This window comes from Pomacea canaliculata, linkage group LG14 (assembly GCF_003073045.1).
Source record: "Pomacea canaliculata isolate SZHN2017 linkage group LG14, ASM307304v1, whole genome shotgun sequence".
Taxonomy (NCBI): Eukaryota; Metazoa; Mollusca; class Gastropoda; order Architaenioglossa; family Ampullariidae; genus Pomacea; species Pomacea canaliculata.
Window position 1 is genome coordinate 4,042,533 of NC_037603.1, and position 24,748 is coordinate 4,067,280.

The following is a 24,748-nucleotide window of genomic DNA, read 5'->3' on the forward strand; positions in this document are numbered from 1 at the left end:
GCCTTGAAGGCTTCATTAATTTTCAGTCCCTTCTCACGCGCAGAGTAGATGACTGGGCACGTGGTGCAGCAGTAGGCGTTGCTAAGGCATGTTGCACACGACACTTGTCATGACGTATGCAAAGTAGATGACGAGGAGTATATTTTAGGAGGGTTAAGGGTGGACGATGATGACCGTGGCTGGATATAAAGCGGGGTGAAAGGTCATTAAGCATTTGCTGGCTTCACCTTTATATATTTTGAGTAAGTGGAAGTAGTGTTGTCTGGTGTTTGAACACTTTATTCTGTCGGAACTAACTCCAGTTGTAAATAATTCTAATCTGACGGAAGTACTGATGATAATAATGTTAAATGAAAGACCTTTGTCACGTTCATTGACATGGGACACTCTGAATTAATTGTTCCGCTGTCGGAATATAATAGGAATATGGTGTACCATTCATCAATGATTTTTGAGAGCAAGCACCTGTACCTGCATGTTCATGTATGTATCTTGTGTAAGTGAGCACAGTATGGAAGAAATGATTAGCGGCTGTCACCAAGATAGTGAGGATCGGTTGTCCTGGGTTCAGATCCCATCTCACGTACACTGTTCATTCTGTGCACGTAGCTTCTGTGTACATGGCCTTAGCTGCTGGCTTGGCGTAAAACTCCTTATTTTCACACACGCACACGCACACACGCACACACGCGCACACACACACACACACACACACACACACACACATAGTACAGGTGAATCGTAGATCGACAAGTTTTCTTTATTAACGTTTACGACTGTATAGAGCTGTGATACATCATGGAAAGAAAATACTGCGATATACTTACAGATCCAATAACAGTAAGAAGTATAATGTTGTGAAAGGTCGAATAAACGTGAATCCTAATCACGTACTAGGGACTTTGCTGGGAAGGGTCGGCTACTCTGCCCATGAAAATGTTGAGCCCTGAAATCTTATCACGAAGAATGAACACAAACGGCTTGTTCACGACGACCCTGTTGCGCAACCTCATTTTAGGGACAGCCTGGATGCTCGTCACAGCTGCCGCCCTGCTTCCAGACTCAGTCACCTGCACAGCGACAAATATTCAGTCTTTACATCATCACCCTTTAACACTTTTAGGAGAAACTCACTAAACAACATGGTTTACTTTATGAATCAAAATCACAATCTCTTTACTCATTAGGCCATCGGCGTTTTTCCAAAAGGAGTATAACAAGATCATCAAAGGCTCTTTTTAAATGTTAGCTTACCATATCTCCTTTTTGTTGTTTTTGTTTACAGGACAATGAAACCATTGAAGTCAGCCACTGTCCTTTGAGTAAAAACGTTTGGGACAAGCTATGAAATCTGTAAAATAAATATTTATAATTTATAATAAATGAACTTCCGATTTATTAGATATTACCTCTATGACGGCCTCTTGAAAAACCTGGCTGATTTTAACGGAGTTCCTCGACAGTCGGCGGAAGTTCGCTGCATTGGAGAAGGCAGACCGCAAGCCAATGGCCTGAAGATGTTCATTAAGTGTCTTGCGAGTCCTCAGACGAAATTTTGGTAGAGAGAGGGCTGGTCGAACAGTGCCCGGCATGTCGCTCACGATGTTGTTGAGCATCTAGAATCAGAAAAAATAGTTCATCTGGAAACACAAATAGAGTTTTTTACAAAACACAAGGACAGGTTCAACTTTAAGGGTAAGAGGAAAAGGTACCGAGGAAACTTGAAAGCAATGTAGATTGATAAACTAATTATTTAAAAGTTATCTAGTTACTTTATGTGGACACGTCTGTTTATAAAAAAAAATCCAATGAAATGTTTATGTACAAAATACTAAGTAATATCATTTTATATTTTTCAACGTGTAACTAGGAAAAAGAAGAACTTAACTGTATATATATATATAGAGAGAGTTAAAGATTTTATTTGAACACTGAGATTCCATACACTTTTTTTTCTGCCGACGGCTACTTTGGAGCTAAGTCCTACAACTATTTTGGTTGTATTTCTACGGAATGATGATGAATTGACGACAAAGGTACATCCGCGCCCCCCGTGCCCCTTAGCCACACTGTGTCAGCTAATTTCACTAATACCGGTAAATGAAACTTTTAAAAAATGAGGACCTTCGCGCCCCCGCCCCCATGTAAGCACGTCGCGCCCCCATTGGGAGGCGCATCCCACCGTTTGAGAATCGCGGCATTATAGGTTATCTACTTATAATTTCACCAGTTCTAAAATGCTTTACCTGACCATTCAGGCTTCTCTCTAGGTTCAGCAAACCATCCCAGGTGTTGGGCATGACCAAAAACAGACTGAATCGGTCCCCCCTGTAAGGCAGTTCAACGACCTGTGCATTTAAAGCCTCGATGTTCTTCAGTCTGATAGAAACGTAAGTCTTATGCATCATGGGAACTTGCACCACCGTTCCCGTCGCCGTTGTAAAGTCAGAGTCACTAGTAAATTCTGGGTCGAACTGCGTTTTCCAAAGTCCCTAGATATTATTGAGACAGAAATGTGACGTGAGAGACAATAACAAATACCCAGGAAATAAGCACAAATAATAAATAGAATTAAGTATATCATCAAGTATGGAGGAGATGAATAGTAACCTATGTTTAGCTGCGAAGGCTTGCAGGCTTAAAGTCTTCCTGTGACTGTATCTTTTCTACTATTTTCAGCAACTCCTTCTACTCAAAGTGGTTTTCAGACGCTAGTTTAGTTAGAGAATTTTCTTAGTTCATTTATTCTGTTGTACAAGAAAACCCTGTTTTAAGTAAAATTTGTAAACTTTCATTAAGACCTGAGCCTGCAACGTTTGTGTTTCAAGTCCTACACAGCTTTAGTTAAAACAATCGCTGGTTAATTTAACTCATTTATTCTTTAAAAGACAAATTAGATGATGGTTTGCGCATGCGAGGCGGAACTTCCGGAAGATGGAGGTGGGTGGATAAGCTAGCGACTTGTCAGACCTGTGCAAAAATAGTCTTTTTTTTCAGCGGATGTAATAGTGTAAAATACAACAGAGTGGACACCGCCTTCATTGTTCCATGTGTTGGCTGTGTGGATTGCCGATCAGTGTCCTCCACACCATTAGTCTATTAGTGACTTGAACTTGACCTTTCTATCAAATAAAATCCGCAAATGTCTGCGCGTTCATTCGCTTTCCTAATGAAATGTGTTTACAAAATTAGTTCTCTGGCTACAAACATATTGTCGAATCCTTCATCACCCACTAACTCTTCTTCTTGACCGCCTCATTGTTCGGAAATTGCACGCTTTTGATTAACAATATGTTTGTTTCATTGTTCATCTCTCTCTCACTCACTGCTCTCACATCCATCTCTAACTTTTCATCACTTTATCGCTGGTCTTTAACGATTCTCTTATTACACTGTAATTTGTTTCCTCGTGTATCACCTTATGACCTCTTTGTCACTAATCTCTTATATTTGATCTCTCTCATCTTTCTCTAACCATTATCTCACTGCTTTCTCATCTCTCTATTGTTTTGCTTTGTCTCCACTTTGAATGGTTTACTCACCATGCACGTACTACAGTCTAAGCAATATATTGCTCGTCTTTGTCTCTAGTATGACAAATATTAGAATTTCATATCGAGTCCAATCAGAAAAAGAGAGACAGCGGTGTGTTCGCTGAAGAATTTCCCTAACCTCGAAGAAGACAGCATTGAGAAGCATGAAAATGGTGCCGGAGTCGGCGATGTGACCTGGTGGAAGGAGGTTCTGGATCATCCCATCCGTCACTTCCGCTACCCACGAGTTAAGGGCGGCCTCGGGGTTCTGTTCCTCAAAAGGCTTAAGTGCTCCGCCGTAGAGCCTCTGGATGTTCTGTGAAAATCTAGGAAACAAAAGCAAAGGCAGATAACATCTTAATGTTCTTTGAGAAACAAAGAAAGAAAACTCAGTTGCTGCTCCTCAAAAGGTATCTTAATGTTTTGTGAACATTTAGAAAATGCAATGATGGTTTTGGGAGTCAGTGGGTATGTGCAATCACCTAGGAGACAAACAAATCTTACAGAATCTTTTGGTCAATTGACAGGGTTTGCCTTTGACCATCTGTCGAAGTTGTTGCAGCTGAAGTCGAAAGAACAAAATAAAACAAGTTGACGAACTAAAGATGGTGGAATAACTTTCCTACTCCGGTCTTGCTGCTGCTTACTAACGACAGCCGTGGAGAATCTTGTCAGCAACTGTAACTATCGGTTCTCTGCGGTGACCAGCTAAGGTCCTGACACTGAACAAACTAAAACACTACTGCCTCATTTTGAAAAGTTAGGACAAAGTGTTATAAAAAATGTTAATAGCTTCAAGTGATAAAAAATGTTGTTAATAAATAGTATTTTAAATTTCTAAAAATTGGAACGTTTTCCAGCATGAAAGGATGGCTACATTTGGTTATTCTGTCAAAATGTTGGTTTGTTTATACAACTTCTACTTTCTCGATTACCTATACTATACCTATATCTGTATCAATATTTACACCAGTGTTTATGACTATGCTCTCGACAAATTACATTTACTTGCTCGATTTAACGCTTTTTGGTATTGAAGATGTTCAAATTGTAAACTTTCTAAGATGATAAAATATTACCCAGGTAACACCGTGATCTGGGACGCGTTGTAGTACACGGCGTTGGCAACACGTAAGGTCAGGTTGGTCTCATGGTCAAGACCAGTCTCAAAGGAGGCAATGGCATTGTGCAGGGTCTGATGAACACCTTGCTGGGGCCCCACGGACAGAACTGTCTGAAATAAGCAGACGATATAACGTAAAAATAATGCGTGCGATATAACCTACAGACAGAAAACAAAGACAGTCACAAGCAGGCGATAAAACTGACAGAAGAAAGTGAACTCACCCAACGTACGTCTTGAAGCAGACGATATTAATAAATATGAACAGTAGATTGACTAATCCGAGAGAAAGAAAATTACTTTTGGTATTATTGTTTGCACATACGCCATATGATTTGCACCTTTATGATAATGTTGATCGTTATGATGATGATGATGATGATGATGCATATTATTATTATTATTATTATTATTATTATTATTATTATTATTATTATTATTATTATTATTATTATTATTATTATCGGCCCACAAAAATAAATATAAATATGGAGTTTACTATTAGATTGTTTGAAACAAGAACGCTTGCTTTACTATGGTTTGTTTCTTCAATAAAAGTATTTTTTTCTACAGCATACAATTTTAAATAAAGTACATTTAAAAAATGGTTTTTATTTCCTGCTGGTACCATAAGTTCTCGCTTTGTGACGCCGCCAGCACCTAGCAAAGTCATGGTGTGTGGCCACGAAGACGCTGAAGGGAGAGAAGATGAGGTTGTCCAAGTTCCCGGATGTCAGCTGGCGGTAAAGGGAGGCTCCGAATGACGTCACAGACTGAGAGAGTGAAGCTGCTCGGGTCCTGTGTCTACCATCACGAGAGGAAGCTACCTGACATCCTAGAAATAGCAAGAAATATTCATCTAAGTATGCATTACTAATGACAAGGCGGTTGGATGGGTAAGGATAAATACAGATTATATGAGACTGTGACAATGGTTTGTGAGATTAATTTTAATACTTTTTTTTTTGCTGTATTTGTTGAAAGTCTGTGGCATGAAGTGTCCATACATAAAGTTAAAAAGATAACTACTAATGTGAACCTGTATACAAGCGGTTGTCTCGGGGATCAAAGTTTCCGTTATTTGTGGACAAAGTACCACACGTTAGTCAGTGTGAATTCAGATGACATAAATTGCTTGCAGTAACAAGCTGACAAACACTTTCTGGGGACATTGTACAACTTTGTGAGGTGAATATCTGAAAAAAAGTTTTCATTAATAATAAATGCAAAATTGTAAAGGCCATACTCATGCTCCTTAGGAGTATACTTTTAGTGCTTAAGAATAAGAACGAAACATGAACAGCAAACAAGTGACAGGAAAAAAACCCCATATGAACTATAAAAGAATTTAACTAGAAAAGACTGCCTGATGTGGGAGAGGTAAAACAAGAAAAGTAAAATACATTTAATTTGTTTTAAAAGTCCTATTTTCTTTCAACAAACCTGGGAGGTACAGAGAAAAACAAATGTTTAAGAGACATTATTTCCTCCATATGATCACGTCAACTACTGTGCAACTTCTAATTGTTTTTATTAATCTGTTATTTATGTGGGTACTGTTTATTGATTTGTTTGCAGTCCTATGTTCCAGTAGGGGCAAACAGGACTAAGAAGTCTATTTAGTAATGATGCTACATATGCAAACTTTTGGAATGAAAATAATGATTTCATGTCAAAGTTTCAGTGACTATTGTTTAGTTTAAGTTATTTTTGGTGTTAATTAAGATGGGTCATTTAATATATCATTTCCAGAGTTTTTCTTGTGTGAATATGTTTTATGTGGATATTTTCTGAGTTTGGGAAATGGTCAAATTGTGAATGAAACGTATGGGTACCATCCAAATTTTTGAATGTCTGCATTAGAAATATGCATAATCTGTATTGAATCAATCTTTGTGAAAGAAAAATTTCCTTTAAACATAAACAAAATGCATGAAAAAAAAGTGCAGGTGTAGGGAGCCTTGCTATGCTGTTGCTGAACGCAGATCGTTTCAATTTGAATTATTTTCCAGGTAATGGGTTGATTGTATGCATCTCAGTAATTGTAGTACTAGAACAGCCCAAAACTCAGGTATGATGAAAACAATATATCAGAGTGTCAGGAGAACTAAGAAGTATGTTTTAGAAGAATACAAAGGTTTCTGAGACATTTGTAATCATTTGGTTGCTACATGTTATTGGACAGTGATGGTGTTTTGCTTTATTGGTGTCACATTTAATCTCTCCTACTGGTCAGTTGATACTTCAAACGGGAGTGCTTATGGCTGTGGGCTGCTGGGAAGTTTAATACAGTTTACTCCTTTTGCATATTTCTCAGTATCTGTCTAGGTTACTTTTTGCTTGTGAATTTTTGCTGCAAAGCATCTTTTTTGTAATGTTTTCTTTCCTATTATAAGATGATGATGATGATGTAGTTTTGTATCGCGCTAGTATCCGCATCACAAAGATGCGCTCAATGCGCGGTGATCCCAGCAGCCACCAAACTGCAGGTCAAATGAAAACTTCAAAAGTTTAAACAAGTGAGTCTTAAGAGTTTTTTCTTGTAAAGATCCAATATAGCAGACTCCTTGGTCGAGAGGGAAGCGAGTTCACAAAGCGGGACTACATTTAAGAAAGGATCTGAAACCCGCAGTCTTCTTATTAGCATTCCCTGACTGAACACTCGGTCGTTCAAGATGCACTATTGGTGGCGAAAATTAAAAAAAAAAAAAGCTATAAACGAATAAACAAGCAGCTAATCGAATAAAATCAAATACAGAAAGCGCACAGAGGATTTAAATAACAAGAACAAGAGGTGAAAGCAACATGATATTGGGGAGAAAAGGTTTACAAAGGACTATAGCTAGCATTATGGAATGGTTGTTGATAATTATACGTGAGAATGTTTAAAGCGCAATATCTCAGCCAAAGGGGAACTTGTTGCTCTTAACAAAATCACAAAATAAAAACAAAGATGTCGAACAAGATAAAAAAAAAAACTGTAAGAAAGATGTAGAAGGAAGAACACGAGGACTCGCTGCGTTCGCCAGTAAAGGGAGATCACTGTAGATGTAAGGGTAACGACTCCAGACAATAAGGTCAGTAGGTCAGTGACAGCAGGAAAATACTGGGACGATATTGAGTTATGTTGAGAATATGAAGAAATGCCATCACATGAAACTGCAAGAGTGTAATCATCACTTCAGTTTGCTCAAAGTAGCTCAAGATCGCTGTCGAAGCGAGTGAAGCGAGCGGAACGTAATTCAGAAAATAGATCCAAACAGTTCACAGTTCAAAATAGCATTATTTTCATTATATATATTATACACGTTATAATACCGACCTGTTGCAATTCAGAAGAGAAAAAAAAACGCAGCAGAAGCACACGTAAAAAAGAATGTCCAACATTTTTATCCAAATCGAAGCACGAACACAAAGCATAAACAATGTAGACCCGATCCCATCAGCCTGTCAGGCGAAGGGACAGAACTCTTCCGTCCTTTATAATACATTTAAGGAAAGAGTAATGGTCCTTTGGTTACTAACAAATGGTTTGACTGTTGATTTTTTAATCTAGAGCTTGTCACTGGATTGTTTGTATAAGTGTTTTGAGTGATATTAATATTCTCGAAATCTTAGCGTGGTCAGAGGGTGGTGATTTAGATAAGGAAAAAAAGAATTCAGAGAGCGGAGTCTTGTAGGCCTTCGATCCCACCTCCCAGTACTTTTGGGTAGTAGGGACGGATGTGAAATAGCTGTTATCTCAGACTAACGTAGGTCAGATACGGCCTTTAGCCATTTTAGTACCGTGCCAAAAAGACCAAAGATCCATCAATCTGTCTCCATACATTAATTAAAGTTTTGACAGAGAAATCTCGTGTGTCACAGCCATTCCTATCCTTTGATACTGTGGTGTTGTGTTAGAGTCGCTCTTGATACTGCAAACCGTTAATCAGCAACATGGTCACCTATATCTGTCTCTGTTGTGTGAGAACTATCAAATTGTGGCTCTGGGTAACAAACATGACCATGGACTGCATCCCAAAACAAGTGTATCAAATATTACTTAATCTTGATCACCGGGCGAAACGAAGTGGGTAACAAAAGGGGCTATAACCTTAGGATTTATCTTCTTTAATTAAGTATGATTAAATAAAGTAGTACGAGGTCATAAAATGTTTCTCTCTATTCTCAGATGTCACTCAGCAAACACGTGTTGCGAATATGAGGCACGGTGGAGGTTTCCAGTTATACCGAGGTCATTGACCCACTCTCGTGCCAGACTTGTATTTTGATGATAAAAAACTAAAAGATTTTAGGGATATCTAGAACTGAGCGATATAAATGCACACAAAAATCGTTTAGTACAGGATACGAAGAAGAATACAAGTAAATGTCCTTTCTGCATCAATTTTACAGACGATAAAGCTCGTGGTCTTTTCTGTTGTCCTAGATGTGTCGATGTTTATCTAGACTCTAGAATATCTAAATTATGTCACTGTACACAACGAAAAGCAATATCTTGTTTAAGTACAATCTTGTGATAATTTTTTTTATATAATAATACATATTAAAGAGAATTTAAAACGGATAAACGGTTTCGTGTACGCACCGGAGTGTAGCAGGACACCCAGCAGAAGCACAGCTACCACGACCCTGACCACACCCATGATGGCTGGAGAGAAGAGCTGCAGTCTGATGGAGCCTGTAACACCCTCAGAATATATGTCGGATGCTGACCTTATCTGGCGATCGTTGTACCAGTATGCGCCTCGTGGTGCAGGATGACTAGTTACACAAGACATTGCACACGTTGTGACACTAGTCTCTACTCCCCTCCCGTCGTCAACATGAAAACGGTTTTACAGTTTAGAAATTTGACACAAACAAATGTCACACAAGTGTGAACGCCAAAAGAAATAACAGCACTATTGTAAAGTTAAATACAATTCTCCGCAAAATGCCCACGTGGCAAAAATAGTTTCTCCTTCCCTCCCCTCGTCAACATGTAAACGGTTTTACAGTTTGCAAATTTGACACAAACAAATGTCACACAATTGTCAACGCCAAAAGGAATGACAGCCCCATAGTTAAGTGAAGTAAAAGTCACTGCAAGATGCATTTTTAATAAAGTTCTTTAAGAGTCAAAAATGAAAAAGGTCAGGTTAAGATCATTTAAAAACCAATTTTAAACAAAACTGAATGGGCATTCACTCCGTCATCCCTTCTTTCTATCACAAGCGATAGATAAACAATATAACCGTCACGTGACAATACTACATACCATGCCCTGTGCAGCTGACCTCACTGGTTTTCAGCACGTCTTCCTCAACCCGATGGCCTTGAAGGCTTCATTAATTTTCAGTCCCTTCTCACGCGCAGAGCAGATGACTGGGCACGTGTGCAGCAGTAGGCGTGGCTAAGGCATGTTGCACACGACACTCGTCATGATTTATGCAAAGCAGATGGCCAGGATATCTTAGGAGGGCTGGATACTATGCGGGGTGAGAGGTCATTAAGCATCCGCTGGATTCATCTTTATATAGTGTGACTCATGAGCACAAGGGGAAGTAGTGTTGTCTGGTGTTTGAAGATTTAATTCTGTCCGAGCTAACTCCTTTTGTAAATAATTCCAATCTGACCGAAGTACTGATGATAATAATGTTAAAATCCTTTGTGGCTGTTGATGGACATGGGACCATCTGAATTAATTGTCCCGCAGTCGGAATAAGCTATGAATATGGTGTACCATTCATCAATGATTTTTTGAGTGCACGCACCTGTACCTGCATGTTCATGTATGTGTCTGATGTAAGTGAGCACAGTATGGAAGAAATGATTAGCGCTTGTCACCAAGATAGTGAGGATCGGTTATCCTGGGTTCAGATCCCATCTCACGTACACTGTTCATTCTGTGCATGTAGCTTCTGTTTACATGGCCTTAGCTGCTGGCTTGGCGTAAAATTCCTTATTTTCACACACGCACACGCACACACGCGCACACACACAGACACCTAGTACAGGTGAATCGTAGATCGACAAGTTTTCTTTATTAACGTTTACGACTGTATAGAGCTGTGATACATCATGGATTGAAAATAGTGCGATATACTTACATATCCAATAACAGTTAGAAGTATAATGTTGTGAAAGGTCGAATAAACGTGGATCCTTATCACGTACTACGGACTTTGCTGGGAAGGGTCGGCTACTCTGCCCATGAAAATGTTGAGCCCTGAAATCTTATCACGAAGAATGAACACAAACGGCTTGTTCACGACGACCCTGTCGAACGAGAGCGATTGAGGGACAAGCCTCAATACTCGTCACAGCTGCAGCTCTGCTTCCAGACTCAGTCACCTGTACAGCGACATATATTCAGTCTTTACATCATCACCCTTGAACACGTTTAGGGTAAACTCACTAAACAACATGGTTTGTGTTATGAATCAGAATGACAATATCTTTACTAATTAGGCCATCAGCATGTTTCCAAAGGGAGTATAACAAGATCATGAAAGGTTCTTTTGAAATGTAAGCTAACTACATCACCTTTTTGTTACTTTTTTTGGCATGACAATGAAACCATTGAAGACATATTCTGGCACTGTCCTTTGAGTAAAAATTTTGGGACCAGCTGTGGAATATGTCAAAGAACCATTTGATTATAATAATTAAATGAACTTACGGATTGTAGATATTACCTCTATGACGGCCTCTTGAAAAACTTTGCTGATTTTAACGGAGTTCCTCGACAGTCGGCGGAAGTTCGCTGCATTGGAGAAGGCAGACCGCAAGCCAATGGCCTGGAGATGTTCATTGAGTGTCTTGCGAGTCCTCAGACGAAATTTTGGCATAGCGAGCTCTGTTCGAATAGTGCCCGGCATGTCGCTCACGATGTTGTTGAGCATCTAGAATCAGAAAAAAATAGTTCATCTGGAAACACAATTAGAGTTTCTTTACAAAACACTAGGACAAGTTCAACTTTAAGGCTAAGAGGTAAAGGTACCGAGAAAACATGAATTTCATGCAGATTGATAAACCATTTATTAAAAAGTTAAACCAACTTCAGTTTATCTAGCTATTTCATGTTGAAAGGTTTTTATATAAAAAATTCCAATTAAATGTTTATGCACAAAATGCTAAGTAATATTATTTTTGAACGTGTAAGTAGGAAAAACCTTAACTCGATATATATTTATAAAGAGAGTGGCATATTTTATTTGAACACTGAGATTCCATACACTTTTTCTGCCGACAGCTGCTTTCGAGGGCAGCAGGACGTCGGTGCTAAGTCCTACAACTATTTTGGTTGTATTTCTACTGAATGATGATGATGATGATGATGATGATGATGATGATGATGATGATGATGATGATGATGATGATGATGAGGCATATAATGCAAACACTATCACTAATGAAAGGAAGTTAGGGGAATAGCTGTTCACATTTTCTCTTTTTTCTTGGAATAAGATTGTAACGGTCTCATTAGGTTTCTTACCGAGCACTCTCTACTGCGAAAAATATACTTAGCAATATACTTGACAACATCTATCAAACACTGTGAGAGTAAAAGAAACATGAAGTATTCGTACTTAATTTTAATTACATTTCTATTGTCTACACATTATAGGTTATCTGCTTATAATTTCATCAGTTCGAAAATGCTTTACCTGACCATTCAGGCGTCTCTCTAGGTTCATCAAACCATCCCAGGTGTTGGGCAAGACCAAAAACAGACTGAATCGGTCCCCCTTGTAAGGCAGTTCAACGACCTGTGCGTTCAAAGCCTCGATGTTCTTCAGACTGATAGAAGCGTAAGTCTTATACATCATAGGAACTTGCACCACCGTTCCCGTCGCCGTTGTAAAGTTAGAGTCTCTCGTCGATCTTGGGTCGAACTGCGTTTTCCAAAGTCCCTAGATATTATTGAGACAAAAATGTGATGTATGAGACAATAACAAATACCCAGAAAATAAAACACAAATAATAAAATAGAGTTAATCACACGTCATCAAGTATAGAGGAGATACATAGTAGCCTGTGCTTAGCTGCGAATATTGTAAGAGAATTTTCTTAGTTCATTTATTCTGTTAAAACCCTATTTTAAGTAAAATTTAAAACTTCCATTAAGACTTGAGCCTGCAACGTTTGTGTTTCAAGTCTTAAACACTTTTAGTTAAAACAATCGCTGGTTGATCTATCTACCTAATTGCATCTTTTGCCTCAAAAGACAAAGTAGATGATGGTTTGCGCATGCAAGTCGAAACTTCCGAAAGATGTAGGTGGGCGGAAAAGCTAGCGACTTGTCAGACCTGTGTAAAAATAATCTTGTTCTTTTCAGGGGATGTAATAGTGTAGAAAACAACCGCCTTGCATATTCCATGTGTTTGATGTGTGGATTGCAAACGATTGTCCTTTAGACCATTAGTCTATTAGAGGCTTGAACGTGACCTTTCTATCAAATAAACTGCGCAAAAATCTGCTCGTTCATTCGCTTTCCTAATGAAATGTGTTTACAAAATTAGTTCTCTGGCTACAAACATATTGTCGAATCATTCATCACTCACTAACTCTTCTTCTTGACCGCCTCATTGTTCGGAAATTTCGCGCTTCTAATTCACAACGTGTTTGTTTCATTGTTCATCTCTCTCTTCTTTCTCACTGCGCTTACATCCATCTCTAACTTTTCATAACTTTATCGCAGGTCTTTAACGATTCTCTTATTACACTGTAATTTGTTTCCTCGTGTATCACCTTATGACCTCTTTGTCACTAATCTCTTATATTTGATCTCTCTCATCTTTCTCTAACCACTCTCTCACTGCTTTCTCATCTCTCTATTGTTTTGCTTTGTCTCCACTTTGAATGTTTTACACACCATGCACGTACTACAGTCTAAGCAATATCTTGCTGGTCTTTGTCTCTCGTATGACAAATATTAGAATTTCATATCGAGTCCAATCAGAAAAAGAGATACAGGGTGTTCGCTGACAAATTTCACTAACCTCGAAGAAGACTGCATTGAGAAGCATGAAAATGGTGCCGGAATCGGCGATGTGACCAGGTGAAAGGAGGTTCTGGATCATCCCATCCGTCACTTCCGCTACCCACGAGTTAATGGCGGCCTCGGGGTTCTGTTCCTCAAAAGGCTTAAGTGATCCCGCGTAGAGCCTCTGGATGTTCTGTGAAAATCTAGGAGACACAAGCAAAGACAGGTATCCTCTTCATGTTATTTGAGAAAGAAAGACAGAAAACTCAGTTGACCCTTCTCGAAAGGCATCTGAATGTTCTGTGAAAACCTAGAAAACACAATGACAAGGGTTGGAGAGTCCCTTGGTATTATGCAATCACCTAGGAGACAGGGTTTTACTTTGCTATTGAGCATCTGTCGAAGTTGTTACAGCTGAAGTCGACAGAACAAAATAAAACAAGTTGGCGAACTAAAGATGGTGGAATAACTTTCCTACTCCGGACTTGATGCTGTTTACTAACGACAGCCGTGGAGAATCTTGTCAGCAACTGTAACTATCGGTTCTCTGCGGTGACCAGCTAAGGTCCTGACACTGAACAAACTAAAACACTACTACCTCGTTTGAAAAAGTTAGGACAAAGTGTTATAAAAAAGGTTAATAGTTTCAAGTGATAAAAAATGTTAATAAATAGTATTTTAAATTTCTAAAAATTGGAACGTTTTCCAGCACGAAAGGATGGCTACATTTGGTTATTCTTGCAAAATGTTGGTCTGTTTGTACAACTTCTACTTTCTCGCAATTAATCGATTACCTATTCTAACTATATCGGTATCAATATTTACACCAGTGTTATGACTATGCTCTCGACCAATTACATTTATTTGCTCGATTTAACGCTTTTGGTATTGAAGATGTTCAAATTGTAAACTTTCTAAGATGATAAAATATTACCCAGGTAACACCGTGATCTGGGACGCGTTGTAGTACACGGCGTTGGCAACACGTAAGGTCAGGTTGGTCCCAGGGTCAAGACCAGTCTGAAAGGAGGCAATGGCATTCTGCAGTGTCTGATGAACACCTCTCTGCGGCCCCACGGACAGAACTGTCTGAAATAAGCAGACGATATGACGGACAAAATGACGCATACGATTTAACTCACAGATAGAAATCAAAGACAGACACAAGCAGGCGATAAAACCGACAGAAAAAAGTGAATCCACCCAATATATGAAGCAGACGATAGTAATAAATATGAACAGTAAACTGACTAATCCGCGAGAACAAAAATGACTTTTGGTATTATTGTTTGCACATACGCATATGATTTGCACCTTTATGATGATGGTGGTCATTAGTATTATTATTGACCCACAAAAACACACATAAATAAGGAGTTTACTATTGGATTGTTTGAAACAAGAACGCTTGCTTGACTATGGTTTGTTTCTTTAATAAAAGTAAAAGTATTTATTCTACAGCATACAATTTTAAATAAAGTATTTGTTTTTAAATAAAAAATATGATTATTATTTCCTGTTGGTACCATTAGTTCTCGCTTTGTGACGCCGCCAGCACCTAGCAAAGTCATAGTGAGAGCCACGAAGACACTGAAAGGAGAGAAGATGAGGTTGTCCAAGTTGCCGGATGTCAGCTGGCGGTAAAGCGAGGCTCCGAATGACGTCACAGACTGAGAGAGTGAAGCTGCTCGGGTCCTGTGTCTACCATCACGAGAGGAAGCTACCTGACATCCTAGAAATAGCAAGAAATATTCATCTAAGTATGCATTACTAATGACAAGGCGGTTGGGTGGGTAAGGATAAATACAGATTATATGAGACTGTGACAACAATGGACAATGGTTTGTGAGATTAATTTTAATACTTTTTTTTTTTTTTGCTGTATTTGTTGAAAGTCTGTGGCATGAAGTGTCCATAGATAAAGTGAAAAAAATGACTGCTCATGTGAATCTTGTGCTTGTAAAAAGTCGAAACGCCAGTGAAATCTGAGGTCTTCACGACTGTATAAAGTCTTTCAGTTTCAAGCAAAGTTTAGTGATTGTAAAATAGAAACATTGATGTAGAACAAGATCACAAAATAGTAGCAAAGTTGTAAAAGAAAATCATAAAGTATTAACAAAGGAAGAAAAACACGAGGACTCGCTGCGTTCGGGCAGTAAAGGGAGATCACTGTAGAATCTACAGTGTAGATGTAAGGGTAACGACTCAGATAATAAGGTCAGTAGGTCAGTGATATCAGGAGAATACTGAGACGATATTGAGTTATCTTGAGAATATGAAGACATGTTATCTCATGAAACTGCAAGATGGTGATCATCACTTCAGTTTACTCAATGTAGCTCAAAGTCGCTGCCGAAGCGAGTGAAGCGAGCGGAACGTAATCCTGGCAACAGATCTAAACAGTTCACACTCCAAAATACCATTATATATATTATATATACATTATATACACACCTGTTGCAATTCAGAAGAGGAACAAAACGCATCAGAAGCTCATGTAAACAAGAATGTCCAACATTTTTATCCAAATCGAAGCACGAACACAAAACATCAACAATGTAAGGGGACAGCGGACCCTCAGCCTGTCAGGCGAAGGGACAGAACTCTCCCGTCCTTTATAATACATTTTAGGAAAGAGTAATGGTCCTTTGGTTACTATTAAAAGGTTTGACTTTGATTTTTTTAATCTATAGATTGTGCTTGGATTGTTTGGATAAGTCTTTTTTTGGTGATCTTAATAGTTCCTAACTCTTAGCGTGGTCAAACTGTGGCGGTCTAAATAACGAAAAAAAAAAAAAAAAAAGACTTCAGGGATCGGATTCTTGAAGCCTTTCCCACCTCCCAGTACTTTTTGGTAGGAGGGATGGATGAGAAATAGTTACTTTCTCAGACTAAAGTCGGTCAAGTAGGGCCTTGAACTATTTTAGTACAATGCCAAAAGACAAAAGCTCACATCAATCTGTCTCCATACATTAATTAAAGTTGTGACAGAGAAATCTTGTGTCACAGCCATTCCCATCCTTTGATACTGTGGTGTCGTGTTAGAGTCGCTCTTGATACTGCAAACCGTTAATCAGCAACATGGTCACCTATATCTGTCTCTGTTATGTGAGAACTATCAAATTATGGCTCTGAGTAGCAAACATGACCATGGACTGCATCCCTAAAACAAGTGTATCAAATATTACTTAATCTTGATCACCGGGCGAAACGAAGTGGGTAACAAAAGGGACAATAACCTTAGTTTTATCTGCTTTAATTAGGTATGACTTAATCAAGCAGTACAAGGTCATAAAATGTTTCTCTCTATTCTCTGATGTCACTCAGCAAACAGGGGTTGCGAACATGAGGCACAGTGGAGGTTTCCAGTTATACCGAGGTCATTGACCCACTCTCGTGCCAGACTTGTATTTTAATGATGTAAAACTAAAAGACATTAGGGATGTCTAGAACTCAGCGATATAAATACACACATAAAAATCGTTTTGTACAGGATAGGAAAAGGAATACAAGTAAATGTCCTTTCTGCATCAATTTTACGGACGATGAAGCTCGTGGTCTTTTCTGTTGTCCCAGATATGTCGATCTTTGTCTAGAGTATCTAAAATATGTCACTGTACACAACGAAAAGCAATATTTTCTTTAAGCACTATCTTGCGATAATTTTTATATGTAATAATACATATTAAAGAGAAATTAATACGGATAAACGAAGCCTCGTGCACGCACCGGAGTGTAGCAGGACACCCAGCAGAAGCACAGCTACCACGACCCTGACCACACCCATGATGGCTGGAGAGAAGAGCTGCAGTCTGATGGAGCCTGTAACACCCTCGCAATATATGTCGGATGCTGACCTTATCTGGCGATCGCTGTACCAGTATGCGCCTCGTGGTGCAGGATGACTAGTTACACAAGACATTGCACACGTGAAACTAGTCTTTTATCCCTTCGTCTCCTCCCCTCCACTCCTCAACATGACAACGGTTTTACAGTTTAGAAATTAGACACAAACAAATGTCGCACAAAGTGTGAACGAAAAAAGAAATGAAAGCACTATAGTAAAGTATAATAGAAGTCACCGAATGATGCATTTTTGATCAACGTTCTTTAACAGGTGAAATGAAAAAGGTCAGGTTGAGATCTTCTGGAGCTTTAAAAAACCAATTTTAAAGAAAACTGGATGTGTATTCACTGAGTCATCCTTCTTTCTATCACAGGCGACATAAAAACAATGACAATATTACATACCATGACCTGTGCACGTGACCTAACTGGTTTTCAACCAGATGGCCTTGAAGGTCTCATTACTTTTCGGTCTCCGCTCACACACAGAGCAGATGACTGGGCACGTGCGGCATCAGTAGGCGTGGCTAAGGCCTGTTGCACACGGCACTGGTCATGACGTGTGGAAATCAAATGACGAGGTTACGTTAGGAGGGTTCAGGGTGGACGACGATGACCGTAGATGGAAACTAAGCTGGATGAAAGCACCCGCTGGCTTCATTTCATATAGTCTGAGTCATGAGCACAAGTGGAAGTAGTGTTGTCTGATGATGACGGACTTCATTCTGTCCGAATCAACTCCAGTTGTAAATAATTTAATCTGACCGAAGTGCTGCTGATAATAATATTAAAAATAAGACCTTTGTGACGTTCTTGGACATGGGACATTCTTAATTAAGAGTCTTGCTGTCTGAATATGATATGATTATTGTTTCCATTCGAAGCATAGATGATTTTTGAGTGCACACACCTGTTTGTGCATGTTCTTGTATGTGTCTGGTGTTAGTGAGCACGGTATCAAAGAAATGATAGCATTTGTTACGAAGATAGTGAGGATTTGTTGTTCTTGGTTCAGATCCCCTCTCACGCACACTGCTTATTCTGTGCATGTAGCATCTGTTTAACATGGCCTTAGCTGCTGGCTTGGCGTAAAACTCCTTCACACACACACATACAAACTTAGTACAGGTGAAATGTAGATCGAAAAGTTTCCTTTATTAACGTTTACGACTGTATATAGCTGTGATACATCATGGATTGAAAATACTGCGATATACTTACAGATCCAATAACAGCTAGAAGTATAATGTTTTGAAAGGGGAAATAAGCGTGGATCCTAACGACAAACTACGGACTTTGCTGGGAAGGGTCGGCTACTCTGCCCATGAAAATGTTGAGCCCTGAAATCTTATCACGAAGAATGAACACAAACGGCTTGTTCACAACGAACGAGTTGGAAAACCTCGATTGAGGGACAACCTGGATGCTCGTCACAGCTGCCGCCCTGCTTCCGGACTCAGTTCACCTGCACAGCGACAAATACTCAGTCTTTACATCATCACCCTTCAACACTTTTATTGGAAACTCACTGAACAACATGGTTTGCTTTATGAATCAGAATCACAATCTCTTTACTTATTAGGCCATCGGCCTGTTTCCAAGGGGAGTATAAAAGATCATCAAAGGTTTTTTTAAATGTAAGCTGGCTACATCTCCTTTTTGTTGTTTTTGTAAACAGGACAGTGAAACCATAGAAGACATATTCTGGAACTGTCCTTTGAGTAAAAAAACCTTTGGGACCAGCTATAGAATATGTCAAATAACCATTTGATTATAAGAATTAAATGAAGTTTCGAATTATTATATTACCTCTATGACGGCTTCTTGAAAAACTTTGCTGATTTTAACGGAGTTCCTCGACAGTCGGCTGAAGTTCGCTGCATTGGAGAAGGCAGACCGCAAGCCAATGGCCTGGAGATGTTCATTAAGTGTCTTGCGAGTCCTCAGACGAAATTTTGGCAGAGAGAGATCTGCTCGAACAGTGCCCGGCATGTCGCTCACGATGCTGTTGAGCATCTAGAATCAGAAATAATAGTTCATCTCAAAACACCAATAGAGGGACCAATGATGATGATGAGCCATATAATACAAACACTAGCCCTGATGACATGGAATCATGGGAATAACTGTTTACATTTTCTCTTTTTTCTTGGAATGAGATTCTAACTTTCTCACTAGGTTTCTTACCGAGCACTCTACTGCGAGAAATATACTTAGCAACAAACTTAACAGCTATCAAACACTCTGAGAGTGAAAGGAAGATGAAGTATTCGTACTTAATTTAAATTACATTTCTCTTGTCTACACATTATAGTTTATCTACTTATAATTTCATCACTTCTAAAATGCTTTACCTGACCTTCCAGGTGTCTCTCTAGGTTCATTAAACCATCCCAGGTGTTGGGCATGACCAAAAAGAGACTGAATCGGTCCCCCCTGTAAGGCAGTTCAACCACCTTGCGTTCAAAGCCTCGATGTTCTTCAGTCTGATAGGAGATTTAGGCTGATGCATCATGGGAACTTGCACCACCGTTCCCGTCGCCGTGGTAAAGTCAGAGTCACTCGTCGATTTTGGGTCGAACTGCCTTTTCCAAAGTCCCTAGATATTATTGAGACAGAAAATGAACACAAATAATAAAATAGAATTAATCACGTCATCAAGTATAGAGGAGATGCATAGTAGCCTATGTTAGCTGCAAACGCTTGCAGGTTTAAAGCCTTCCTGTGACTATATCTTTCCCACGATTTTCTGCCTCTCCTTCTACTCAAAGTGGTTTTCAGATGCTAATTTTGTAAGAGAATTTTCTTAGTTCATTTATTCTGTTGTATAAGAAAACCCTGTTTTAAGTAAAATTTAAAACTTTCATTAAGACTTCAGCCTGCAACGTTTGTGCTTCAAGTCCTAACAGTTTTAGTTGAAACAATCGCTGGTTAATCTATCTAACTCATTGTTTCTAAAAGACAAATTAGGTGATGGTTTGCGCATGCGAGGCAGAACTTCCGGAAGATGGAGGTTGGTGGATAAGCTAGCGACTTCTCAGACCTGTGCAAAAATAGAGGCTTGTTTTTTTTTTTCAGCGGATGTAACAATGTAGACAACAATAGGCTGGACACCGCCTTGCATATTCCATGCGTTTGATGTGTGGATTGCCGATCATTGTCCTTTAGACCAGTGGTTCTCAAAGTTTTTCGGACCGCGGACCACTTTACTTAAGTAAAAGCTATGGCGGACCACCAAGGCCTAAGTAAAAAATATGGCGGACCACCAAGGCCTAAAATCCCTCTGTACTATGAATTTAAAATTTAAATTGCCACATTTGTTTCATTTTAATTCAAAACTTAAAGTCCTTTTGTAAAAGTAGTATAGTAATAAGTTGACATAAAACTACGTATACCTCGTTCTTTGTAATTAAAATGTTAATGCGAGGAATGCATCACTTTAAACATCACTTTGCTGACATATGACGACTGTCAGCCACGGACCACCTGACTTATGCCCGCGGACCACTAGTGGTCCTCGGACCACACTTTGAGAACCACTGCTTTAGACCATTAGTCTATCAGAGATTTGAACTTGGCATTTCTGTCAAATACAATGCGCAAATTCTGCGCATTCATTCGCTCTAATGAAACGTCTTTACAAAATTAGTTCTCTGGCTACAAACATATCGTCGAATCCTTCATCACCCACTAATCCTTCTTCTTCACCACCTCATTGTTCGGAAGTTTACACACCACGCTCTTACTACTGCCTAAACAATTTCTTGCTGGTCTTTGTCTCTGGTATGACAAACATTTGAATTTCATATCCAATCAGAAAAAGAGAGACAGCGGTGTGTTCGCTGACGAATTTCACTAACCTCGAAGAAGACTGCATTGAGAAGCATGAAAATGGTGCCGGAATCTGCGATGTGACCAGGTGAAAGGAGGTTCTGGATCATCCCATCCGTCACTTCCGCCACCCAAGAGTTAATGGCGGCCTCAGGGTCCTGTTCATCGAAAGGCTTAAGTGATCCCGCGTAGAGCCTCTGGATGTTCTGTGAGAATCTAGGAGACAAAACCAAAGGCGGATAGCCTCTTAATGTTATTTGAAAAACAAAGACAGAAAACTCAGTTGCCGCTCCTCAAAAGGCATCTGAATGTTCTGTGTTTTGTTAGTCAGTGGGTATTCTGCAATCACCTAGGAGACAAACAAACAAATCTTACAGAATCTTTGGTTTGTTTGTACAACTTCTACTTTCTCTCAATCAATCGATTACCTATACTAAGTATATCTGTATCAATATTTATACCAATGCTTATGACTATGCTCTCGACAAATTACATTTATTTACTTGATTTAACGCTTTTGGTATTGAAGATGTTCAAATTGTAAATTGTACAAGATGATAAAATATTACCCAGGTAACACCGTGATCTGGGAATGGATTGTAGTAGATGGCGTTGGCAACACGTAAGGTCAGGTTGGTCTCAGGGTCAAGACCAGACTCAAAGGAGGCAATGGCATTGTGCAGTGTCTGATGAACACCTTGCTGCGGCCCCACGGACAGAACTGTCTGAAATAAGCAGACGATATGACAGAAAAATGATGTATACGATTTAACCCACAGATCGAAATCAAAGACAAACACAAGCAGGCGATGAAACCGACAGAAATAAGTAAACATATGAAGCAGACGATATTGATAAATATGAACAGTAGATGATGATGATGACGATGACGATGACGATGATGATGATGAGGATTATTATTATTATTAGCTACCCACAAAAATAGACTTAAATAAGGAGTTTACTATTGGATTGTTTGAAACAAGAACGCAAGCTTGACTTTGGTTTGTTACTTTAATAAAAGTAAATGTATTTATACTACAGCATACAATTTTAAATAAAGTATTTATGTAAAATAAAAAATCTGGTTATTATATGCTGGTACCATTAGTTCTCGCTTTGTTACGCCGTCAGCTCCTAACAAAGTCATGGCGAGAGCCACAAAGACACTGAAAGGAGAGAAGATGAGGTTGTCCAAGTTCCCGGATGTCAGCTGGAGGTAAAGCGAGGCTCCAAATGACGTCACAGACTGGGAGAGTAAAGCTGCTCGTGTCCTGTGTCTAGCATCACGAGAGGAAGTCACCTGGCAGCCTAGAAACAACAAAAAATATTTATCTAAGTAAGCAATACTAATGACAAGACGTTTAGGGTTTGTGAGGATGAATACAGATTAAAAGAGACTGTGACAACAATGGGCCATGGTTCATGAGATTAATTTTAATATTTTTTTTGCTGTATTTGTAAAAGTCTGTGGCATGAAGTGTCCATACATAAAGTTAAAAAGATAACTACTCGTGTAAACTTGTGGCTGTAAACAGTCGAAACGTAAGTGAAATCTCAGGTCTTTACGACTGTACAAAGTCTTTCAGTTTCAAGTAAAGTTTAAACATAGCAAAATAGAAACAAAGATGCAAAACAAAATCACAAAATAATAACAAAAATTAAAAAGGAAGAACTATGCGAGGACAGGCTGCGTTCCGACAACAAAGGGAGATCACTGTAGATGTCAGGGTCACGACTCCAGAAAATAAGGTCAGTGACATCAGGAAAACGATATTGAGTTATCTTGAGGATATGAAAACATGTTGTCACATGAAACTGCAAGAGGGTGATCATCACTTCAGTTTACTCGATGTAGTTCAAGGTCGCTGACGAAGCGAGTGAAGCGAGCAGAATGGAATCCTGGCAACAGATCTAAACAGCTCGCACAGTTTGAAAATAGCATTATATACATTATATACATTATATACAGACCTGTTGCAATTCAGAAGAGGAAGAAAACGTAGGAGAAGCACACCTTTAACAAGAATGTCCAACATTTTTATCCAATTCGAAGCACGAACACAAAACATAAACAATGTAGAGCCGATCCCCTCAGCCTGTAAAGCGAAGGGAAAGAACTCTTCCGTCCTTTATAATACTGTTTAGGAAAGAGTAATGGTCCTTTGGTTATTGCCTAATGGTTTGACTGTTGATTTTTTAATCTAGAGCTTGTCCCTGGATTGTTTGTATAAGTGTTTTGAGTGATATTAATATTTTCTAAATCTTAGCGTGGTCAAACTGTAGCGGTCTAAATAACGAAAAAAAAAAATAAAAATTCATAGATCGGATTCTTGTAGGCCTTCCCCTAATACTAACCTCTCAGTACTTTTGGGTAATAGGGATGGTGTCGTGTTAGACTCGCTCTTGGTACTGCAAACCGTTAATCAGCAAATGGTCACCTATATCTGTCTCTGTTATGTGAGAACTATCAGATTATGGCTCTGAGTAACAAACATGTCCATGGACTGCATCACTAAACAAGTGTATCAAATATTACTTAATCTTGATGAACAAGTCAGAACAAACGTGGGTAACAAAAGGGGTAATAACCTTAGGACTTACCTTCCTTAATTAGGTATGATTCAATCAAGGAGTACGAGGTCATAAAATCTTTCCCTCTATTCTAAGATATCACTCAGCAAACACGGGTTACGAACATGAAGCACAGTGGAGGTTTCCCGTTATACCGAGTCATTGATCCACTCTCATGCCAGACTTGTAGTTTGATGATGTAAAACTAAAAGACTTCGAGGGATGTCTAGAACTGAGCGATGTAAATACACACAAAAAATCGTTTTGTACAGGATAGGAAAAAAGAATATAATAAATGTCCATTCTGGATCACTTTTACAGACGATGAAGCTCGTGGTATTTTCTGTTGTCCCAGATATGTCGATCTTTGTCTATAGTATCTGAAATATGTCACTGTACACAACGAAAAGCAATATCTTGTTTAAGTACAATCTTGGCGATAATTTTTATATAATAATACATATTAAGGAGAATTCAAAACGTATAAACGAAGCCTCGTGTACACACCGGAGTGTAGCAGGACACCCAGCAGAAGCACAGCTACCACCACCCTGACCACACCCATGATGGCTGGAGAGAAGAGCTGCAGTCTGATGGAGTCTGTAACACCCTCGCAATATATGTCGGATGCTGACCTTATCTGGCGATGGCTGTACCAGTATGCGCCTCGTGGTGCAGGATGATTAGTTACACAAGACATTGCACACGTGGCGAAACCAGTCTCTCGTCCCCTCCCTCCCCTCCCACAAACTAAGTATAGTCGAAGGAGATTAATTTGATATGAATATTGTTTCTATTCGAAGCATCAATGATTTTTGAGTGCACGCACCTGTTTGTGCATGTTCTTGTATGTGTCTGGTGTTAGTG

General features: G+C 39.1%; 1 protein-coding gene across 2 annotated transcripts; it reads right to left on the reverse strand.

Annotated features, from left to right (window-relative positions):
• Positions 1–753: 753 nt before the first annotated feature.
• LOC112555737 (leukocyte elastase inhibitor-like) lies at positions 754–24,618 on the reverse strand. 2 transcript variants are annotated; one of them, XM_025224233.1, is made up of 7 exons: positions 24,389–24,618; positions 22,413–22,618; positions 4,613–4,767; positions 3,673–3,859; positions 2,247–2,492; positions 1,410–1,616; positions 754–1,070 (listed from the first exon to the last, which is right to left on the reverse strand). In XM_025224233.1, exons 1-7 carry the CDS (start codon positions 24,579–24,581, stop codon positions 894–896), a joined length of 1,371 nt encoding a protein of 456 aa, XP_025080018.1. In that variant the 5' UTR covers positions 24,582–24,618; the 3' UTR covers positions 754–893. The 2 variants fall into 2 exon arrangements, with proteins under 2 accessions (XP_025080018.1, XP_025080017.1); XM_025224232.1 differs by lacking the exons at positions 3,673–3,859; positions 4,613–4,767; positions 22,413–22,618; positions 24,389–24,618 and adding exons at positions 13,647–13,833; positions 14,565–14,719; positions 15,157–15,362; positions 17,360–17,574.
• Between the last annotated feature and the right edge of the window lie 130 nt (positions 24,619–24,748).

Coding starts and splice junctions, on each gene's coding strand:
- LOC112555737 (XM_025224233.1), bottom strand. CDS start 24,581: ATGTCTTGTGTAACTAATCATCCTGCACCACGAGGCGCATACTGGTAC. Junction 3,860..4,612: donor CAGATCACGGTGTTACCTGG/GTAATATTTTAT, acceptor TTTGTTTCCTAG/ATTTTCACAGAACATCCAGA. Junction 1,617..2,246: donor AGAGAAGCCTGAATGGTCAG/GTAAAGCATTTT, acceptor TTCTGATTCTAG/ATGCTCAACAACATCGTGAG.